At 45.2% G+C, this 22,737-nt stretch overlaps 1 protein-coding gene across 4 annotated transcripts in view; it reads right to left on the bottom strand.

Moving 5' to 3' along the window:
* The window catches only part of GPAT4 (glycerol-3-phosphate acyltransferase 4), a 31,509-nt gene that overhangs the window by 5,979 nt on the left and 2,793 nt on the right, over window positions 1–22,737 (bottom strand). For 3 of the 4 annotated variants that reach the window (XM_083629536.1, XM_083629539.1, XM_083629537.1), the window contains exons 2-6: window positions 9,344–10,112; window positions 5,583–5,652; window positions 5,203–5,500; window positions 4,780–4,854; window positions 3,516–3,605 (exon numbers count right to left, since the gene is read on the bottom strand). In XM_083629536.1, the coding sequence (XP_083485662.1) occupies window positions 3,516–3,605; window positions 4,780–4,854; window positions 5,203–5,500; window positions 5,583–5,652; window positions 9,344–9,508 (698 nt within the window). In that variant the 5' untranslated portion in view covers window positions 9,509–10,112. Of the gene's footprint in view, window positions 1–3,515; window positions 3,606–4,779; window positions 4,855–5,202; window positions 5,501–5,582; window positions 5,653–9,343; window positions 10,113–14,856; window positions 14,932–22,737 lie in introns of those variants that run through there. The other variant, XM_083629538.1, reaches the window with a different exon arrangement.

The following is a 22,737-nucleotide window of genomic DNA, read 5'->3' as shown; positions in this document are numbered from 1 at the left end:
ATGCTATACTCCTATTGATGCAGCCCAGAATTGCATTGGCTTTTTTAGCTGCCGCGTCACACTGTTGGCTCATGTCAAGTTTGTGGTCAACCAAGACTCCTAGATCCTTTTCACATGTACTGCTCTCAAGCCAGGTGTCACCCATCTTGTATTTGTGCCTCTCATTTTTTTTGCCCAAGTGCAATACTTTACATTTCTCCCTGTTAAAATTCATCTTGTTTGTTTTGGCCCAGTTCTCTAATTTGTCAAGGTCGTTTTGAAGTGTGATCCTGTCCTCTGGAGTGTTAGCCACCCCTCCCAGTTTGGTTTCGTCTGCAAATTTGATCAGGATGCCCTTGAGTCCATCATCCAAGTCATTGATAAAGATGTTGAATAAGACCGGGCCCAAGACAGAACCCTGTGGCATCCCACTAGTCACTCTTCTCCAGGATGAAGAGGAACCATTGATGAGCACCGTTTGGGTTCGGTCAGTCAGCCAGTTACAAATCCACTGAGTGGTAGCATAGTCAAGACCGCATTTTACCAGCTTCTTTACAAGAATATCATGGGGCACCTTGTCAAATGCCTTGCTGAAATCAAGGTAGGCTACATCCACTGCGTTCCCTTCATCTACCAGGCTTGTAATTCTGTCAAAAAACGAGATCAGGTTCGTCTGACATGACTTATTTTTCAGAAATCCATGCTGACTATTGGTGATCACAGCATTCCTTTCTAGGTGCTCACAGACTGTTTGCTTAATGATCTGCTCCAGAATCTTCCCTGGTATTGATGTCAGACTGACTGGGCCCTCTCTGATTTGGGTCCTCTCTTTTCCCCTTTTTGAAAATAGGGACAACATTTGCCCTCCTCCAGTCTGCCGGGACTTCGTCTGTTCTCCAGGAATTCTCAAAGATGACTGCCAGTGGTTCTGAGATCACATCTGCCAGTTCTTTTAATACTCTTGGATGCAGTTCATCTGGCCCTGGAGACTTGAATACATCTAAACTAGCCAAGTATTCTTGTACTATCTCCTTAGTTATTCTGGGCTGTGTTTCCTCTGCTGAATCATTTGCTCCACATTCTTCAGGTCGGGCATTGTTTTCTTTATCGGAGAAGACTGAGGCAAAGAAGGCATTGAGGAGTTCAGCCCTTTCTGTGTCCCCTGTTTGCATTTCACCATCTTCTCCTCTGAGTGACCCCACTGTTTCTTTGTTCTTCCTTTTGCTACGAACATACCCATTAAAGCCTTTTTTGTTGCTTTTAACCTCTCTAGCAAGCCTGAGTTCATTCTGTGCTTTAGCTTTTCTGACTTTGTGTCTACACGTGCTGGCTATTTGTTTGAATTCCTCTTTGGTGGTTTCCCCCCTTTTCCATTTTTTGTACACATCCTTTTTTAATCTTAACTCAGTTAAAAGTTCTTTAGATAGCCACCCTGGCTTCTTTAGGCACCTTCCATGTTTCCGTCTCATTGGTATTGCCTGAAGTTGTGCTTTTACTATCTCCCTCTTAACAAACTCCCAGCCATCATGAACTCCCTTTCCTTTTAGTATTACTGTCCATGGGATCTCACCCAGCACTTCCCTAAGTTTTATGAAGTCGGCTTTCTTAAAGTCAAGAAATTGAGTCCTAGTATGCTTGGCTGCTCCTTTCCGCTGTATAGTAAACTTCAGAAGAGCATGATCACTCGCGCCTAATGATCCTTCCACTTCTACCCCACTAACCAGGTCATCAACATTGGTTAGGACCAGATCTAAAATGGCTGTTCCTCTTGTTGCTTCTCCCACTTTCTGGACAATGAAGTTGTCTGCAAGGCCAGTGAGGAATCTGTTTGACCTTATGCTCTTGGCTGAGTTTGACATCCAACAAAATATCCGGGTAATTGAAGTCCCCCATTACTACTATCTCCCTTCCTTTTGCATGCTTGGCCATCTGTTCCAGGAAGGCATCATCTATGTCCTCCGTTTGACTTGGGGAATCTATAGTAAACTCCCACAATGAGGTCACTGTTATTCTTCTCTCCCTTAAATTTTGACCCAAATGCTCTCACTTTGGCTTTGAGGTTCTAAATCTTGGATCTCTTCACAGGTATACACATCCCTGACATATAACGCCACTCCTCCTCCTTTCTTGTCTGGTCTGTTTCTCTGAAATAGATTGTATCCCTCCATTATTACATTCCAATCGTGGGACTTATCACACCAGGTTTCAGTGATGCCTATTATGTCATATTTAGTTTGCTGTACCAAGAGCTCAAGCTCATCTTGTTTATTTCCCATGCTTTGCGCATTAGTGTACAGACATTGAAGTCCATTAATCATTCCCCCGTGTCTCTTATTTAAGGATTTTTTCCTCCCACCACTAGGTCTGTGTGCTGTTTGCTCCATTTGGTCTATGACATTTGGATGATCATCTTCATCAATTGATAGACTCCTACCTTCAGGAGCACTGTCTCCCTCCCCCACATTAGTCAGTTTGTATATTATATTAATTTGTGTCCCATGTTTGCACAATGTATTCTACATTGCTAAACATGTCATTCTTGGGGACAGTGGCAGATGACACTGATTATCCAGCTCAAATCTGGGTTTAAACCTGACTTTCAGAACTAAATAGGCCTTGGTTGCCCCTGTATCAGGGGAGTACAGCTCTGTTACTATGACTCAATCTCTCGCTGGCTTTTGAGACCACTGACCACGGTATTCCCCTGAGACTGACTCTGTGCAATGGGCACAGGGGTTCTATTCCTCCCCATGAGAGGAGCACTTTAAGAGTGTTCATTCCCTGGCACCTGTGCTTGGGGGTTCCACAGAGCACTATTTTGTAGCCAATGCTATTTAACCTCTATGTGAAACCACTGGGAGCGGTCCTTAGGTGTTTCGGAGCACAGTGCCATTAGCACACGGAGGACATGCAGCCCTAGTTCTCCATAGCATCAGAATCAGGAGAAGCTGTGCAAGCTCTAGGCAAGCGTCTTTAAAAGCAGAGCAGGAGGAACCTGGGAAGTGTTGGGACAGCATCTTTGCTTATGAACACAGCTTATGAATGGTTGAACTATGTATCCAGTACTTAGAGTGGATACTGAGGCCGTGAGCCAGGACACAGAGAGTCATCAGGCACCATTGCTTTTGACTTTCACATTTCTCTTGAAGACTTTCTAATGTCAACAGGCCTATGCAGTTGCTTAAAATGTCCCTTGAACAGCCAGTGATTTTAATAATAGCTTTGTTTTGCTTCTGCGTGTTTCAGTGTTGCTGTACAGATGTTTTGCTGATGCTTTATTTAAGAAGACATAAGGAGGAGCTGTAAAGGCACTGATCGTACCCTCTGACTATTGGGATTCTTGTTCAACCACCTTCCTGGCTTCTCACATTATCAGGCATTCTTTTTGCAGCCATAAGATCTAAAAACTTGTTCTCTCCTCTTTCTGTTTTTTTTTAAATGAAAGCCACAGAAATGCAGCCAACACACAGGCCCCAGTCAACATTCCCCCTTTTCTGGGCATGTGTACTACAACCTCCCTCCCATCCCCTCCATACCGGTGGTGGTAGGTGATGATAGCTGTGAGAGCTCGCACACAGATCCGGTAGCACATCAGATGAACGTGCCTGCTCAGGAACTCTTTGCACCTAAAGGGCAAACACCTGATTACATTGAAAGTTGTTGTTGTGGCTATTCATTCATTCATTCATTCTCCACCCTTTTCCCTAATAGGTACTCAGAGTAGCTTGCAGATAAAATAGGAACCGCTAGAAAAAAGAAAATAAGAACAACTACTGTATAAACCATAATAGAATGCTTAATATTAAATATTAAAACTATGCGCATATGTTTATTTTAAAAATCTATTAAAAACACACTATCACAATGGCTATAGCATAGAGTAACCATCTATGTCTAGGTGCCCCTGCTTTCCTCAAAATAGCACTTACAAACCTAAAGAAAAGAGGAAGACACACATCTCCAAATGGCCACATACCAGGCAACCTTTAGTGCCTCCCTCTGGAAGCAGCTGGCTTTCAAAATCACCAACCAGATAGGACTACATGAAGGAACAGGTGGCAGCATGGCTTTAAAAGAGAAAACCGCAGCCATCCTTTTCTTCTGATGATCCCCTGATGAGGAACGACTCCAAATCCAGTGGGTGCAGACAGAAGGATCCTGCCATTTTCCTGGACTGGTGGCTTTGGTCAATGGACCCACTTTTAAGAAAGGGCTGGAGCCTGCTGTGTGAAGCCTGTGCAACAGCAGCCCTGTGGTGGGGGTGCTTCCTCACAAGTTGCTTTTTGCACAAGTTGCACACATGCAAAAAGAGGGAGATCTCAGGGAAGCCCTCTTTGGACTGGTGTGACTCAAGAGGGTTGGGGTGAAAGGCAGAAAGGCTAGCCTTCTGGATATACTGATAAGCTCTGACCTTTTAGTGAGAATGGCATCATCTTAACAGAGTTCTATTTCTCCTTTGCTCTGCCTTTTTTTAAAGATTCTTGCTCAATTATTCAAATTTTCTTGAGATGCTGAGGGCAATTCCCCCTTCCCACCACCCAAATAGAGAAGAATACCAAAAAAAAGTCTCGCCCACTTTTGTTCCACGTTTAATTGCCCGAGGGCAAAATGGTGATATGAAGGTTGAATCAACAGAGCCTGACCAGAGAGACAAGAGCAGAAACAGGGAGTCCACATTTAAATCCATTAGTTTTCCTCTGATGTTTGCTCCTTAATCCCAGTACCCAAAGCAAGTTAAGAGTATTTCAGCACCTGTTGCCAGGTGGTGATCGTTGTAGGGGTCCACTATTGAGAACTCACCTTCCGTTGGGCAAATAACCCACCATGGTTGTGCCAGTCACCAAGAGGCTAATGCCAGTGAAAGCCAGAGCTACCCTGCGGGGGGGGGGGGAGAGAGAGAGAGATGAGAACCCTGAGGAGGCAGGACCACCAATTGCACTGGTACCCCAGCCACTAACATAGTTCCACCATGGGGCAGGCACAACATGAAACCCCCCCCCCCAAGCTTTCATTCTGGAGCAAGTGGGGAGGTTCTTCCAGATGTTGCTCGGCTACACTCCCATCATCCCTAAGAACTACCCCTGCTGGCAGGAGCAGATGGGCATTGATGTCCAACACTGGCTGGAGGGCCACAGGTTCCCCATCCCTGGACCATAGGGAGCCCCGGTTGCAGTGGGGCCATCACCCAGCTCAGTCTTTCCCAGGAGAGGCCCCAGGCCCTACCTGAGTGGCAGGAGGAAGCAGTAGCGGATCAGGACGCCCAGGCCCCAGAGGACTGTGAGGCGCAGGCTGATGTAGTGGAAATTGTAGTTGGTCCTGCTCAGCAAGTTCCAAGACTGCAGCTCTTCGGCCGAGAAGCGCTTGGTCACCTCATCATCCATGATGGTCTCGATGCCCTTGCGGCAGAAGTAGAAGATGTCAGAGAGTTCAAACTCGGGGGCATCCAGGGCCTTGTTGCTACCACTCCGCCGGATCTCTTTGATCTCCTCCTCCAAGGAAGTGGGCTCCTTTGCAATGATCCCTGCAGCAGACACACAGTGAGGGGAACGAAACCCGCCACGCACCCCCTCCTCCCCCAGAGAGACGGCAGCAAGGCCTCTTACCATTCACATAGGGCTTATAAAGCGGGTGCTTCTTCTCTTTGGCCCCACGCTCAATCCTCAGTGTTGCCCACTGCAAGACAACAGAGTGGAAAAAGGAGAATCCTACCAATCACACACAACTGACCTGGAACTCACTCCTGTGAAATGTGGCAAGAGACACTCACATAGATGGCTTTCAAAACAGCTGGACAAGTTCAGGGAAGAGGATGGGTGGACCAACCACCAGAGTGAACACAGCGGAGGCTGGTCCATTAGGGTGAATGGGGAACTGTCCCACCAACTTCAGTCTGCTCTTAGCCACCCCTGGACCAGCCTGCCTACAACCAAGTCAGCTTCCTCCTCCTCCATCACCACTGCCTCCATGTTGCCCTTGTGGAACTCGGCAAAGGAGAAGGATGGGGACAAAAGTAGACTGACTTGGCTCTGGCTCCCCCCTACTAGTTGCCTTCCTGCCTTCTGCCCTACCAATGGGCAACAGTCACATCTCCATTTAGTAGTTCACCTCTGAATACCAGATCTTGGAGATAAACAGGGGTGGCCACTGGCTTCATCCCTCGCTTGTCAGCTTTCTGGATGCTTGGTTGTCTGTTGCTGGATGAGGAACAGGACAATGGGCCCTTCGTCTGCTCCAGGAAGCTCTCTCTTAGGTGTGCAGGAAAGCAACCCCCAGCAGCCTAAGCTGGTAAGACTGCAAGTGGCTGGGATAGGACCTCGGAAAGCCACTATGAATCAGGGTGGGCAACACCAGGCTAGGAGGAGCAGCGACTTAGCGGAGAATGAACAGGACACAAGGCTGCTTTGCCTAGTGGGGTTTGTTGAGTTCCCTGCTCCGACAAGGGCAGACCTGGCCCCTCATAATAAACAAAGGCCTGTCTCACAGGCAAACAGGATGCTGTCACTAGTTGCTGGTTTAATCTGGTTGTGGATGCCTTTCTCTGGCTGCAGTGCCTGGTTTGTATTACCTGTTTTACTGATGGCAATTGAAATGCTAGTGTTGCTTATGATGCTTGTAATCTTTCTTTCTTTTTGATAGCCTGCTTCAGATGCTGTCCTCTCAGAAAAATACAGCCCATGAAACGCTTAAAATAAATAAATATATCCAATCAAATTCTGGGAAGGATGGGACTGGAAAAACAATCTGTGGACCTGGATCATAACAATAGCAGCCTGTGGAGGCTTCCAGCCCACGAAGTGGGAGGCCTGAAAAATAGGAAAGGGCTGGTCCAGTCAAAGCTTTTCCAAAGCACTGTATTGGCCCGAAAATAAGCCGCACCTGAATATAAGCCGCAGCTTTTAAATTGGAGCGGGTATCAAGTCGTTCCCTTTCTTGCTGCTCCTGGCTGCATACTGGGTGTGTGTGTGTGTGTGTGTGTGCGTGCTTGTGTGTGCTGCATTGTCAGCAGCCTTTCCCCTTCCTTGCTCTCTCCCTTCCCGATCTTGGGGGAGGGGACGGGGGACTACGCACAGGGCGGGTGCCACTGTTTGCCCCACGCTCCTGGCTGCATACCGTAAGATTGCGAATATAAGCCGCACTTTAACTTTTCACGGTTAGAATTTGGGGGGAAGTGCAGCTTTATTCAGGTCAATATGGTATTTGTTGAAATAAAAAAGCAAATCCTTGGAAGTTCAGGAAAGGGAAAACCATACCTGCACACACATCCTTTCTCCAGCTGACTTCCAAGTTACATGAGGAACAGCAAGAAGCCAGCTTAACCCAGTCAGGGCCAGAGCTCTGCTTGTTGCCTAATGCCCTTGCCAGCTTTTGCCTACTTGACCTCTGGAACTGACATGAAGCAGACAGCTGGTTGCGGCAGAAGATGCACGTCAACGTGGCTCATGCAGGGACACCACATCCTCTTTGGCAGATTGATGCAAAACGGGAAGTGCCGCCCTGCCCTGCCCTGCCCCTGCTCCTGCCCACTCACCACCCCCTGCCCATACCTGCAAACGCAGCCACATGCGCTGCTGGGCACCGCCAATTTCAAACAAGATTGGGCTGGTTTTTGGTGAGATCTTGTTCAAAATGGCTGCAGTCTTGCCTGAAATTGGCGTTATTGGTGGCAGTGCTTCATCGTCACTGACGGAGACAGTGGGGCACCCCCGGGAGTGCCGCCTGGGGGGCTTCTGCCACCTGAGGCAGTGGCCTCACCCTGCCCAATTGCGGGGCCAGTTCTGGGTTCACGCAACCTGGCCAGGCAAAGTTCTCCCTGCCCTGCCACCTCCAGTGCTCCTAATTATCTGCCCCAACCAGCCACAGAACAAGACACAACCCTGGGCAGCTTTTCAAGTGATTGCCTGAAGCCAGCCTCATTTCCCCCTTATGCCCAGGTCAGCCTCTCCCCTCCAAGGCACCATATACCCACAACTGGACTCCTGGTTGCCTTCTGTTCCTCCTCCCTGCTGCACTGGTACACAGCTAAGGACTAAAATATTCAGGGCACTAAACTTGCACCACAGGCCCACACTCCTCCTTGATCAACAGGCTTTTTCTCCACCAAAGTCCAGTGGAGGAAGCACACAACCATCTCTCAGGCTGAGAACACTGCAGCATTTCTTGGTATGGTTCTGAAATGAGGATTCTAAAACTGGTTAAGATATGCTTCTCAGAGTTCAGAAGAGTCTGCCCAAAGCTTCCTCACTGAAATGAAGAGAAAGCTGCAATAGTGACCCACATGCACTGAGCCGGTGTAAGCCCACAATTAAGCAGGGTTAAGCAATTCAGAACAGGGTATGCAATTGGACATGCCACTCTCTTTGAACCCCTCACTTCTAAACATATGTTTAAAAAGACATTTAAGAGCATCTGTTGTGTGCACCTGTTACCAACTCGGGTGAAATTGAGCTCAAATGGTGATGATGTGGTCTACTGCAGAACACTTTGATTTGAAATCACTTTAGAAATAGTAAATGTAATGCTGAAACCAGCTGACAGAAGGGCTGGAGAGAGACAAGAAGAGAAGGAGAGAGGAGGGTGCGCTGGAACCCTCAGCATGTTTCCTAGATGGAGTTAAGGGTATGCCTGTGCCAGCCCAGCACTTAAGAGCCTGGCAGAATTAATGATCAGAAAGAGACCTGGAGCACAAAGGCCCACGGTGTGCATTTAGGTTCCAGGAGATGTGGACCTCAGGGAAACAAAAAAATTTATGCAGAGCAGAGGCACTTTCATTGACTGCTCTTCTCTCAATTGCTAAACTCAACATGATATATGATTTGCTTACGCGAGCACAGTTGCTCACACAGCTGCCCATCACGAGCAGACTGGGGCGGGGGCGGGTCTGCCTCCCAAACCAATCACAGCCCATATAGAAAGTGATCTGGACGGTGTCAGAGGGGAGCTTGTGCCCACTCCTCCTTAGGGAGACCCTTTTGTGCAAGGTGGTCCACAAAGCCCACTCTTAAAACTCTAGAAAAACTGACGGCAGTGCTAACGGGCTCTTTGACCCTGCCCTCTGATCTGGAAACTCTCTCCCCTTGCCGATGCATGGGGAAACCTTGTAGTTACTTATTTAGTAGCACTTTGCACCTGCTCAGGGTCATCTTCGTTGACTCCAACGTCATACGTTCCAGGGCTAAGTCTTGGCATTGACAACAGCTGCTAGAGCCAGCCCTAGAGCAAATAAAGCCTTGCCTGAACGTTGATTGCAAAGCCTGCTGCTGTCAAAAAGCTCTGAGTCACCCTGACTGCTGACACATCCCATCCAGTGGAGGGTATTAATTCTTGTTGCCTTCCACTCACAGCAACGTCAGGAATTTTGACTCACCTGGAATATCTGCAGCAGGGTTCTCATGTAAAGGCGGCGGATGCCAAAGGAAACTCCAAAAATGGCTGGCACAATGATGAAAACCAAGAGCAGAGTGAAGAGTACGGTCAGGGAAATGCCCAGCAGGTTAACCACCAAGCTATCAAAGGGCAGTAGTAGAAACATGGTGAGCAGCAGGCAAGGCGAGTGTCCTGTGGGATCTTGAGGCAGGCAGAGAGAGGATGCCTGGGCAGTCAGCCAGTTCTTGTGTCAACCAGTGGCAACGTTGTGTGTGCAGAAGGTCCCTGGCATTTCACAGGTGCCATTTCAAAGTTCACACCCTTCCTCCAACAGTTGTGGGGTGGTGAGGAACCCCCATGATCCAGTCCGGAAACAGGCAACAGAGCAAAGAGAAATGGCAAAGGCTTAAGAGTACGAAGGTCACACCAGGAGTGCCACAGCGAAGTGCACCAAGGGCAAGGAGAGATGTGCTCGGGAGCAGCTCCCAGGAAGCTGCAAGGATGAAGCCCCTCTGAGCTGTCAAGGGCATGAAACGTCTCTTTGCCAGGCTGAGGTGAGCTCCTTTTCTTGCCCAGCATTAGGAGGAAAGCCTGGTGGGCTACAGAGCTAGAGCTCTTGCCACTGAGACGCAAGGGCCAGCTCCGAATCTCTCATGTAGTCTGTAGCAAGTGTCATTCCAAGGGCGTCTGGGATCAAGTCACAACTGGCAGGTGCTTCCTCTTCTTTGGAAGATGCTCTGTGAGACTGCAGCATTCACAGGTCTCAAACACTAGGGGAGGAAAGAGAAAGGGTCAGGCACACCATGCCACTGAAATATCAGAACAGGAGAGGGGAACATAAGATAAGGGGAACAGAGTTACCAGTTCCAGGACAGCAGCGAAGGGGAAGCTCGAGTACCTTTCGCTAAAATGACAGCAAGGAGAAAACTTGGGAAGGATCAACTCATCCTGCCAGTCAGATCTGTGTATTGTTGACAAAGTCCACTAATGTTACTACAGTGGTACCTCTGGTTGCAAATGGGATCCATTCCAGAGGCCTGTTCGCAACATGAAAAGAGTGCAACCCGCAGCGGCGCGTCTGCGCACATGCGGGTTGTGATCCGCTGCTTCTGCACATGTGTGTGACGTCATTTTGCGCTTCTGCGCATGCGCGAGCGGCGAAACCCAGAAGTAACCTTTCTAGTACTTCCGGGTCGCTGCGGGACGTAACCTGAAAGAACATAACATGAAGTGGACATAACATGAGGTATGACTGTAGTCCACAAACATTGCTCCCAGCTTGTCTGATTTGTGGTCATAAAAGGAAATGAATAAGACCTAACTATTGGACAACTTCCCTGCCTAGTTGGCTACAGGTGATTCTGACTGGCGGGGGTAACCAAGCAAGAAGCGATTTACAAGCCTAGCACATTAACATGCAACTATTTTCAAAATGAAAGCAGTAACCTGTGAAGAGGGACAGAATGTGTTCTGAAATGGAACATGTTCTACTTCTTTATTTTCCCATGGGTGTGTGTGTGTGTGTGAGTGAGAGAGAGAGAGAGAATATTTCCTTTTTCTAAAATTGAACTGTTTCACAAAATAAGTAAGTAACTTAATGAATGGAGACAACGTTTATTTAAAAAAGACTGCTGTAGCACACAGGATGCATCTGACAAAATGGGTGTGAGTCCATGAAAGCTTATCCCATAATACAACTGTTAGCTTTTAAGGCACCACAAGATTCTTTCCTGAAAATATTTATTTATTTATTTATTTATTTATTTATTTATTTATTTATTTATTTATATGTACATTAATGACACACACAGAGATGTTCTAAATACAGGAGTCCAAAGTGTCTAAAATTGTAAAACATATCTATAAAAGCAATAAAACAATACTATATCATTTGTAACACTAGAGAGGTCAGCCATCAGCCTTTCCCAAAGAGCCAGGTTTTAATTAGCTGGCAAAATGAAAATAATAATAATAATAATAATAATAATAATAATAATAATAATTATTATTATTATTATTATTATTATTATTATTATTATTTATACCCCGCCCTCCCCAGCCAAGACCAGGCTCAGGGTGGCTAACAACAAATAATAAAAACAAGTTGATTAAAATACAATTTAAAAGATTAAGATACAACATTAAAACAATTAGGGAGCAATCACTTCATAGGAGAAAGGAAAAAGAAAGAGGGGGAGGGAATCAAACTGATTCTGAGCCAAAGGCCAGGTGGAACAACTCTGTCTTACAGGCCCTGCAGAAAGAGATCAGATCCCACAGGGCCCTGGTCTCAAGAGACAGAGCATTCCACCGCAGGAGCCAGTGTTGAAAAGGCCCTGGCTCTGGTTGAAGCTAATCTAACTTCCTTAGGGCCCGGGACCTCTAGGGTGTTGCTATATATGGACCTTAAGGTCCTCCGTGGGGCATACCAGGAGAGGCGGTCCCGTAGGTACAAGGGTCCTAGGCCGTGAAGGGCTTTAAAGGTCAAAACCAGCACCTTAAATCTGACCCTGTACTCCACCGGGAGCCAGTGCAGCTGGAAAAGCACTGGGTGAATATGCTCCCATGGCAGAGACCCCGTGAGGAGCCTCGCTGCAGCATTCTGTACCCGCTGGAGTTTCAGGGACAGCTTCAAGGGCAGCCCCGCGTAGAGCGAATTACAGTAGTCAAGCCTGGAGGTGACCATCGCATGGATCACTGTGGCCAGGTCAGGGTGGGAAAGGTAAGGGACCAACTGCTTGATGCAGCGAAGGTGGAAAAATGTTGCCTTGGCTGCTGTTGTAATCTGCGCCTCCATGGAAAGGGAGGCGTCAAGGGTTACACCCAAACTCTTAACAGAAGGCAATGGCACTAATTGGGCCCCCGCAAGGGAAGGGAGTTGGTCCCTCATCCCCATACCATCCCGACCCAGCCAGAGGACCTCTGTCTTTGAGGGATTTAGTTTCAATCGGCTCCCACGAAACCATCCAGCCACAGCTTCCAAACATCTGGTCAGTGTGTTCGGGGCTGAGTCGGTGTGGCCATCCATCAGCAGATAGAGCTGAGTGTCATCAGCATATTGGTGACAACCCAGCCCAAACCTCCGGATAATCTGGGCAAGGGGGTGCATAAAGATGTTTAAAAGCATTGGGGAGAGGATTGAGCCCTGCGGCATTCCACACACCAAGGGGTGGCGCGACGACATCTCCCTCCTTCTGGGACCTCCTTCCCAGAGGTCCTATGGCTAGGTCGGGATGGCATGGGGATGAGAGACCAACTCCCTTCTCTTGCGGGGGCCCAATTAGTGCCATTGCCTTCCGTTAAGAGTTTGGGTGTAATCCTTGACGCCTCCCTTGTGGTCCCAGGCCCTAAGGAAGTTAGATTGGCTTCAACCAGAGCCAGGCCCTTTTCAACTCTGGCTCTGGCCTGATGGAACGCTCTGCCTCATGAGACCAGGGCTCTGCAGGATCTGATTTCTTTCCGCAGGGCCTGTAAGACAGAGTTGTTCCGCCTGGCCTTTGGCTTGGAGCCAATTTGATTCCCTCCCTCCCTCTCTTTCTTTTTTCTTTTCCTTCTCCTCCTGCGATGAGGCTACATTTTAATATTTTAATGTTCCATTATTTTAATGTTGTTTTTTATTTTTGTTTTTAAGTTGTAATCATTCATCTTGTTTTTATTATTGCTAGCCGCTCTGAGCCCGGCCTTGGCTGGGGAGGGCGGGGTATAAATAAAAAATTATTATTATTATTATTATTATTATTATTATTATTATTATTATTATATAGCATGGGAAGCCCCACGGACTTCCTTGGAAAGGGCTTTCCAAAGCATTGGTACCATAACGCAAAAGGATCTGCTTCCCAAACTCACCCCCTGCCTGTACTTCAGTGGTGGCAGATGAGCAGGACTTCAGGAGCTGATCCTTGTCAGGGCAGATGAGCCAATGTCCCTTAAGGTACCTGAGTCCTCAGTCATTTAAGTGGAGTCCTAGCACTTGAACTGGGCCAACAATGTCACAAATTGATCATTTTCAAAGCTGTAATCAAGATTTTTCAGGTTACTGTCCTTTGGGTTAGGATGCAATTAGGAAGGCACAGACCTGCCTCTTGGAATCAGGCAGCCACCTTCACTGTCTTCCTTTTGGAGCCTGCTGAAGTCATTCGTATTTAGACAAGCATCCCAGGTGTCTAGAAAGCTTGTATGAGTTTTAATTTGTTTAGTCTATTTTGCTGTGGCTTTAATTTTCTGTTTGTCTTAAATTATGGTGTAATTTTTTTAGTGATTATTTTATTGTTTTATCTTTCTGTAAACTACTTTGGAGTTTTTTCTACAATCAAACAGTAAAATTTATGAAATAAATGAATAAATACAGAGGCAGGCAGATAGACAAATACCACATGCATACATATATATAACCCCAGCATGCTAAATCAGATGCTAGCTGAATTAGGGCATCATAAAATTTCCGAGTCAGACTCTTCCAGAATACCTGGAACGTATTGTCATGGAAGTAGCATGCATCTGAAAGGCTTGGCCATTCTGAATCTAAGGGAGCACTTGATTGTGTTATACTGCTGAAGCAAAGAGGTAGCAGGGGTCAGCAAACTTTTTCAGCAGGGGGCCGGTCCACTGTCCCTCAGACCTTGTGGGGTGCTGGCCTATATTTGGGGGGGGGGGAATGAACGAATTCCTATGCCCCACAAATAACCCAGAGATGCATTTTAAATAAAAGGACACATGTAAAAACACACTGATTGCGATTTAGAAGGCGATGGGGCCAGATCCGGCTCCTGGGCCTCAGTTTGCCTACCCATGAGGAAGATGGACCTGCTTGAATGGGAGACCACTGGGAGACCCAGGAAAGCCTCTTTAACCTCTCTGAAAAAGCAGAGTGTAACAAACACTAATTAAAAACACTATTACTCTAGCCCAGGTATCTGCCCATCAGCACTTGCAACATCAACTAAGCCTAGAGGCATGATGGAGATGCTACAACTCTCTCTCTCTCTCTCTCTCTATGTGAATTACTGTATTTTAATATTTTGCTTGAAGCCGCCCAGAGTGGCTGGGAAAACCCATCCAGATGGGCAGGGTATAAATAAATAAATAAAGTGGTGCCTCTAGTTATGAACTTAATTCGTTCTGGAGGTCCGTTCTTAACCTGAAACTGTTCTTAACTAGAGGCATGCTTTCACTAATGGGACCTCTTGCTGCCGCTGGCACACCATTTCCGTTCTCATCCTGGGGCAAAGTTCTTAACTCGAGGTAACTCTTCCAGGTTAGTGGAGTTTGTAACCTGAAGCGTTTGTAACTTGAGGTACCACTGTATATAAAACCCCTGACCAACTCTCCCATTTGCCCAGGATCCCACCCTGGCGGAAGCTAAGGACACAGAAGACCCCCGACCCAGTCAGTTTGAACTGACTGAGTAGCTATTTACACCGAATCCAAAGCCCTGCCAAGGCCACAGACTCTCTTTCCAAAATTTGGAAACAGTCAAACAGTACTTTGCTGCTCACTCAGAATTTTACTCACAGAAACTGAGTAGAAGTCACAGAGGGGGTGGTGAAGAACCGTAGCTTTAGCCCAGGAGACTGTTTATTAAGCAACATCCAAAGGGTGGTTGCTTTTTTTCTGGTGGGGGCGGAGAAACAGAAACAAGAGGCTCCAGAGAGAAACTCACCACTGGCTGCCCTCAACTGGAACAGTGTATGATCTTGCATCACCAATGGAATGGAACAGCAGTCAAGAGCATGTACACCCAGCTGGGGTGTGTAATCTTTGCAAAATGTTCCAAGAGATTCCATGGTTCACGCTGGGAATGACGAAATGGCTTCCTCCATGTGGGAAGCAACATATCAGAGTCAAGAGAAATCACTGCCTGAGGGCATCAGCCTGATTCTAAGTAATTGGCAGTGGTATAAAGCCATTTGTATGTTTCCCAAACTGATTGACTAGAAATGTGCACCTGATACAAATAAGCAGGAAAGCTGACTCAAAATTATTTTGACTGAAATATGTTAATCACAACATCATCAGAACGTTGTGGTCCCCAAGACAGAAAGAATCAAGAGTGGGTAAACTTCCAGAGACATCAATTTCACTGTCCAAGAAAATCTGCATAGCAGATTTTCAAGAACAGAACTCTTCAGCAGGCAGGTCTCAGCAGCATTCTGTGCAATTCAAAAACTCTGCCATATACAAAACAGGGGAAGGAAGCAAAGCAAGAGCAGACAAGAGCAGGATGTGACAATGATTAAACTCAGACATATTCACTTCCATCACAATTTTGGCTTGCAGAGCTGGAAACATTTTCTCACTGGTAATTGTAGACTTAAACAGCAATGCTTGCTACCTAGGTTCCTGTTGTTGTTTTACATCACAATCTGAAATATGCACTGGTATCAGAATAGGTTCTGTTTCAAGTAATCTTCCTTCCAGATTGCATTGCTCAGGGCTCAATAAAATAATTCCATTTATCATCAAATAACCACAAATACATATCATTGTTGTACTACACAACTGTGGCAGATAAGAGATAGCCTACAAAGTTCTCCCCATCATGCTCCTTAAGGGAAGCAAGGGAAGTGGTCAATGAAATTGAAACCTCAACGGATCACATTAGCGGTCCCTAATGAGTGAGGCAGCAGTGATATTATATCAACATGCTCACTTTTGTGACAATTAACCTATGGAGTTCAGTACCGTCAAATGGGATGACATGCACTGGCTTTAAAAGAGAATGGTTTATTATTCATTTATTTTAGGTATCTAACATTTTCACAGAGTGGTTTACATGAACATTTTCCCACAATAAGAACCAGCAACTATTTAAATAATAAAACAGAAAAGACAACTGCTTCTTTTGGAGAAGCTGCTGCAACTTCTTCTCAGCTTCCCTGAGAGCAAGATGCTTGAAGAGCCTCTGTGATGGCAGGTGTGGGATGGCTACCACTGGACTGCTCCCAAGCTCTTATTTGCTTATTATGCTCAAAGGGATTAGATTAGCCTCCAGAGAGTGAGCAATGATAACCAAATAGAAGGGATAATAAATAACAAGATGAAAGATGAAAAAATATTTTTTAATAACTCCAGTGGCACCTTTAAAGATCAACTAAATATAAGCTTTTAAGGTATGAGCTTTCGTGTGTAAACAGAAGGGGAACCTCTGGCCCTGCAGATGCTGCTGAACTACAACTCCCATCATCCCTGGCCATTGCCCATGCTTGCCGGGGCTAATGGGAATTGTAGTTTAACAACAACTGGAGTGCCAGGCCATACAAACAGGAAAAGGGCATCAGGTGTCTGTCCTGCTTGTGATCATTCAGAACATCTGTCAGACCACAGTTGTAAACAGATTGGTAGACTAGGGGCACCATAGATCTGATCTAGCAAGACAATTCATATATACAACAAACTGCCCATCATTTGGAGCAAGAGACATTCAAACAGGAAAACCATTCCCTTACTTTAAGTTTTCCCACCTGTCCATAAGCTTTTTTTCTAATAGGTCCCTTAAGAACACTGTATAACATTTAGATAGTGCTTTTTGCAATGCTCCCCATGGACATGCTAATGCTCTACTGGCAGGGGAACCAGAAGCAGAACCTCAGGAGCCAGAGGGAAATGAAGGACACCTATGGGAGAATATGGTCCTTCAAGTAAAGGTAAAGGGACCCCTGACCGTTTAGGTCCAGTCGGGGACGGCTCTGGGGTTGCAGCACTCATCTCGCTTTACTGGCTGAGGTACAGATTCCGGGTCACGTGGCCAGCATGACTAAGCCGCTTCTGGTGAACCAGAGCAGCGCACGGAAACGCCGTTTACCTTCCTGCCAGAGTGGTAACCATTCATCTACTTGTACTGCATGCTTTCAAACTGCTAGGTTGGCAGGAGCAGGGTCTGAGCAATGGGATCTCGCCCCGCCGCGGGGATTCGAACCGCCAACCTTCTGATCGGCAAACCCTAGGCTCTGTGGTTTAACCCACAGCACCTTCAAGTACCCAGGTCCAAATTAAAAGGGAGGACTCAATGGCACTATTGCCCGGGGGGGGGTGGCATACTTGCTTTCTGCCCCTAGTGACCAAGCAATTAAGAATCAAGCTTGTTCTTTTTGCACAGGCCCATCCTGGATCTTGGTTAAGCTCTGGTGCAAGGCAGCATAGAGAACTGACTTAAAATATACATATTTTATATGTGTCAAAAATCTGCATGGGTTTTTCTTTAGGAAAAAAACCCCTGCAAGAGCTGCCAAGAAAGGAATTGAAAATATGTGAGGCATTTCACTGAAAAACTAGATGGATAAGGCAGTACATAAAATTTCAGCCCCCCCCCCAACAGCTCTGGGCAGCACTAAGCAGGATGAGCTCCAAAAAAATCTTATATGGCACATATCAACACCTCCTTCACTGCTTATCTGTTCCATTTGGACTCCATATGCCTTTTGTCTTCCTTTTAAAAATAAAATAAATAAAATCCATGTATTACTGTCAAAAACCAAGGTGTTAACCTGGGAAGCTCCCTCTTTCCTCTCTTCCAGCGTGATAGTGAGGGCTTGTCCAGAAAACTCCAGAATGAGAAAACTAAGGAGTTATCCTTATGCTATAATCCTTACCCCACTTACCTGGGAGTAAGCCCAATAAGTTCAATAGGACTTACTTCTGAACAGATATGGCAAGGATTGCAGTCTTTAGTTTTCTAACTCTGGGGTTTTGTGGACAAGCCACCAGTCAGATGCAGCAGAATAGACTTCAGCAGAACTATAACCATGAGTGCCAACTTGCCCCTGGGGTGGCATGCAGCGTGCATGGCCCTGGCACTAACATTTGTGGGTGCCTGGCCCTTTCATGGGGAATTTTGTTTTTTTTAAAAAAAGATTTTTATTAAAGTTTCAAAAATTATATAAAAACAGAACAATACAAGAAATAAAAAGAAAAAAAAAAGAAAAAATACACACAAACAAAAATAAGAACAAGTATACTTTCAATCCCTTGTTTTCTTATAACTTACTTCCCCGACTTCCTCATACCTCCCCTTTCTGTATTCCAATTTCTAATTTATTTGATTCAACAAATCCTTTCCCTTCATTCTCATTCAAATTTTGACCTTTCTTTTTCTTTTACTTATCCATTACAGCTGAAAACCACATAAATTCTAAACCAGCGTCCTTCTAACATTCAATAATTTTACAATATTTCTTAAGATAGTCCTTAAATTTCTTCCAGTCTTCTTCCGCTGTCTCTCTCCCCTGGTCCCGGATTCTGCCAGTCATTTCTGCCAGTCCCATATAGTCTATCACCTTGATCTGCCATTCTTCCAGAGTGGGTAGGTCTTGTGTCTTCCAATACTTTGCGATGAGTATTCTTGCTGCTGTTGTAGCGTACATAAAGAAAGTTCTATCCTTCTTTGGCACCAATTGGCCGGACATGCCCAGGAGAAAGGCCTCTGGTTTCTTAGGGAAGGTGTACTTAAGTACCTTTTTCAGTTCATTATAGATCATCTCCCAAAAAGCCTTAATCTTTGGGCACGTCCACCAAAGGTGAAAGAATGTACCTTCATTTTCTTTATATTTCCAACATTTATTATCAGGCAAATGGTAAATTTTTGCAAGCTTGACTGGGGTCATGTACCACCTATAGATCATTTTCATAATATTCTCTCTTAAGGCATTACATGCCGTAAATTTCAAACCGGTGGTCCACAACTTTTCCCAGTCAGCAAACATGATGTTATGACCGATATCTTGTGCCCACTTAATCATGGCTGACTTCACCGTTTCATCCTGCGTATTCCATTTCAACAGCAAGTTATACATTTTTGACAGATTTTTAGTATTGGGTTCTAACAATTCTGTTTCCAATTTTGATTTTTCCACCTGGAAGCCAATTTTCCTGTCCAACTTATAAACCTCCAATATTTGATAATAATGAAGCCAGTCTCGCACTTTATCTTTTAGTTTCTCAAAGCTCTGCAATTTGTTTGTCACCTTCTTGTTCCAAGATTTCCCAATATTTCGGCCATTTGGACTCCATATTGAGCCTTTTCACAGCCTTTGCCTCCATTGGGGACAACCACCTTGGAGTTTTATTTTCCAACAAGTCTTTATATCTTATCCAGACATTATATAATGCTTTCCTGACAATATGATTTTTAAAGGCCTTATGAGCTTTCACCTTGTCATACCACAAATATGCATGCCATCCAAAAATATTATTAAAACCTTCTAAATCCAAAATGTCTGTATTCTCAAGAAGCAGCCAGTCCTTCAACCAGCAGAAAGCTGCCGATTCATAGTATAGTTTGAAGTCTGGCAGGGCAAATCCCCCCCTTTCCTTTGCATCAGTTTAAATCTTAAATTTTATTCTGGGTTTCTTGCCCTGCCAGACAAATTTAGAAATATCTTTCTGCCACTTCTTGAAACAATCCATCTTGTTGACGATTTGCAATGTTTGGAACAAAAACAGCATTCTAGGCAATACATTCATCTTTATAACTGCAATCCGACCAGACAAGGAGAGCTTCAAATTTGACCAGATTTCTAAATCTTTTTTCACTTCTATCCAACATTTCTCATAATTATCTTTAAATAAGTTCACATTTTTAGCTGTCATGTTAATGCCCAAATATTTGACTTTCTTAACCACAGTTAAACCTGTCTCATTCTGAAACCTCTCTTTTTCAATAGCTGTTAAGTTTTTCTGTAATACCTTCGTTTTTGACTTATTCAATTTAAATCCTGCTACTTGACCAAACTCTTGTATTAGTTCCAAAACCCTTTTAGTACTAGATTCTGGCTCTTGTAATGTAAGTACCAAGTCATCTGCAAATGCTTTCAATTTGTATTGTTTAGCTCCGACCTGTACCCCTTTAACCAGCTGATCCCTTCTAATCATGTTCAGCAAAACCTCCAGGACTGATATAAAAAGTAATGGGGAGATTGGGCACCCCTAACGTGTCCCTTTTTCTATCTTAAATTCTTCCGTAACCACATTGTTTCATGGGGAATTTTGTGGGTGCTCAGGCACCCAGGGGCCCAGGGAGTTGGCACCTATGACTATCACAACATTATCTTCTAAAAAAGACCACCTTCAAGGCCACCTCAATTGAATTCCTTAGAATTTTGGAGTTTATGAGGAGAGGCAGATATGCTTTGGGGAAACTCCATATAGTGGTACCTCAAGTTAAGTACTTAATTTGTCCCGGAGGTCTGTTCTTAACCTGAAATTGTTCTTAACCTGAAGCACCACTTTAGCTAATGGGGCCTCCCGCTGCTGCTGCGCCGCGCTGCGTGATTTCTGTTCTCATCCTGAAGCAGAGTACTTAACCCGAGGTACTATTTCTGGGTTAGCAGAGTCTGTAACCTGAAGCGTATGTAACCTGAAGCATATGTAACCCAAGGTACCACTGTATTCTGGGCTAAACTTCAGTGGGATTCAGGGAACCTGATGAACAGCACAGTCCTATGCAGAGGTCCCACAAAGCTCAGTGGATTTATTTCCTTGTAGAGTTTAGGACTGCAGCCTTAAAAGCCTTAAATAATTTCCTTCACCTCTCGCATTCCTTGGAATCCAGTTTTGGACATCTGCACCTGCCATTTCCCATGTTGCTTTCTGTGGGCTCTTAATGTTCAGCTACTGCAATGACCTAACTTTAACCAAAGGAAGTCCTTGTTTGAGTAGCTGTCTGAATTATTACATTGCAAAGTCTAGTTTTTATTCTTCTGGTAAAAGCAAAGTCAGATCCTCCTTGTTTCTGTGACCTCCAAGGTACTATCCTGGTATGCAGTCACATTAAATCAAGTAAAAGCCAACTTTCGTTAATATAAACAAACCACAAACAGTAACCAAGACTTGTTCTTGGCCGACCTCTCATGGTTTGCTTAGAGGACAACAAACATCAGGGATATTATGGCAAGGCAGACTATGGCCTGTTCCCCAGCAGCACGGCAGCAGGGGAGGAGCAGAGCAAGAACTTTTCAGCAGAGGCACAAGCACATGGTTCACTTGCATCAATTCAGTTTACTCTTAGCTATGGCTTCAAGTGATATATGAACTGGGTCAGTATGTGAGGCAGGATGCTGGATAGGTCTTTGGGTCTGATCCAGCAAGGCCTGTCTTATGTTCCTGTTTAGAAGAGTCAACTGACTGGTTTGGGACCAAGGGTCAATTTAAGCAAGAGGCTTCCCGACTATCTACTTTAACAGAGACCTTTCCAGCCTAACTGGTTTGCTAATGGACACTCATACATCTGCCATGGAACTTGCATGTATTGCAGGATGTCTGGGGTGCCCTACTTCATGCAGGTGGCTGCCTGAGCCTTGCCAAGAGGCCATGTGAACTGCCAGGGGGCCCATCCATGCACTGCAACTGCCCAAAGCAGCAGATTGGTAGGAATGGAAAGCTATATTCCAAGGAAGCTTTTTGCTGGTGATAGGACTTCCCTGTGTTTTGATCATGGGCTACTTCTGGACTTTGTCTCACCTTGTATCTGTGTTTTGCCATGGGACTGTGACCAGACCTTCCATTTTGGATTGCTGCTGTAAGTGGATGTGGGGCTGCTAGGTTTGGTTTCATCTGAAGCAGGAGAGCAACCAATTGCACTGAAATCCTAAGGACACTTATTGGGGAATACTGAACACAGTGGAATGCTACTTCCACATAATTATTCATAGGTTTTAGCTGTCAAGTTACTTGTCTGACTCGATATTCCTTTAGGAAAAGCTTACCAAGCCCCCAATGGTCTTCTACCATGACTTACAGACATGTACTTCAGCTTTTCAGGGAAGGGAGGGTTGTTGTTGTTTTTTTAAAAAATGCTCTCAACTATGGATTGAAATCTAGGGCCACTGGGATACTATAACCCCTGCCTCCTTGGAAGAACATATTATTATTAATTATTATAATGCAGGGCGTTGTTTAAGATTGGCCCAAGACCTGAAGATGTTGAGAACTTCATAGGGTGGTGTGTCCATTTGCACACATGCAAATAGAGTATCTTCAATAAATCTCCAAACATCATCCTCATTCCCACAGTTTGTAAGTAAAGAACATCTACCATGGTGCACATGCAAATGTAAGTGCACAAATCATTAAAAAATGTGGATTCCCTGACCATGCTTGCTACCTAGGCCTCATGCAACTTAAAAATGTATCATCATTTTCCTGCAGTCAACAAGTTCCTGGCATTTACTTTAACACATTTTTTACATAAGCACACCTATATAATGAGGCTGTCACCTGATTAAACAGTTGTTCAGAAAAAGTATGATTGTTTTATCCAGTTTTTACATGACGCATACATGTCACAGCAGGCATCACCTTAGAAGAAGCATCATCTGCTGAGTGTGAGAGAATCCTCCTTGCTGCTAGCAGAGTTTGGAAATGCTTGTTTCTTTAAAAGCACCACAACCAACCTGCTCC

This window comes from Podarcis filfolensis (assembly GCF_964270895.1).
Source record: "Podarcis filfolensis genome assembly, chromosome: 8".
Taxonomy (NCBI): Eukaryota; Metazoa; Chordata; class Lepidosauria; order Squamata; family Lacertidae; genus Podarcis; species Podarcis filfolensis.
The sequence above is the reverse complement of the archived record's forward strand: the minus strand, read 5'-3'. Positions and strand labels throughout refer to the sequence as shown.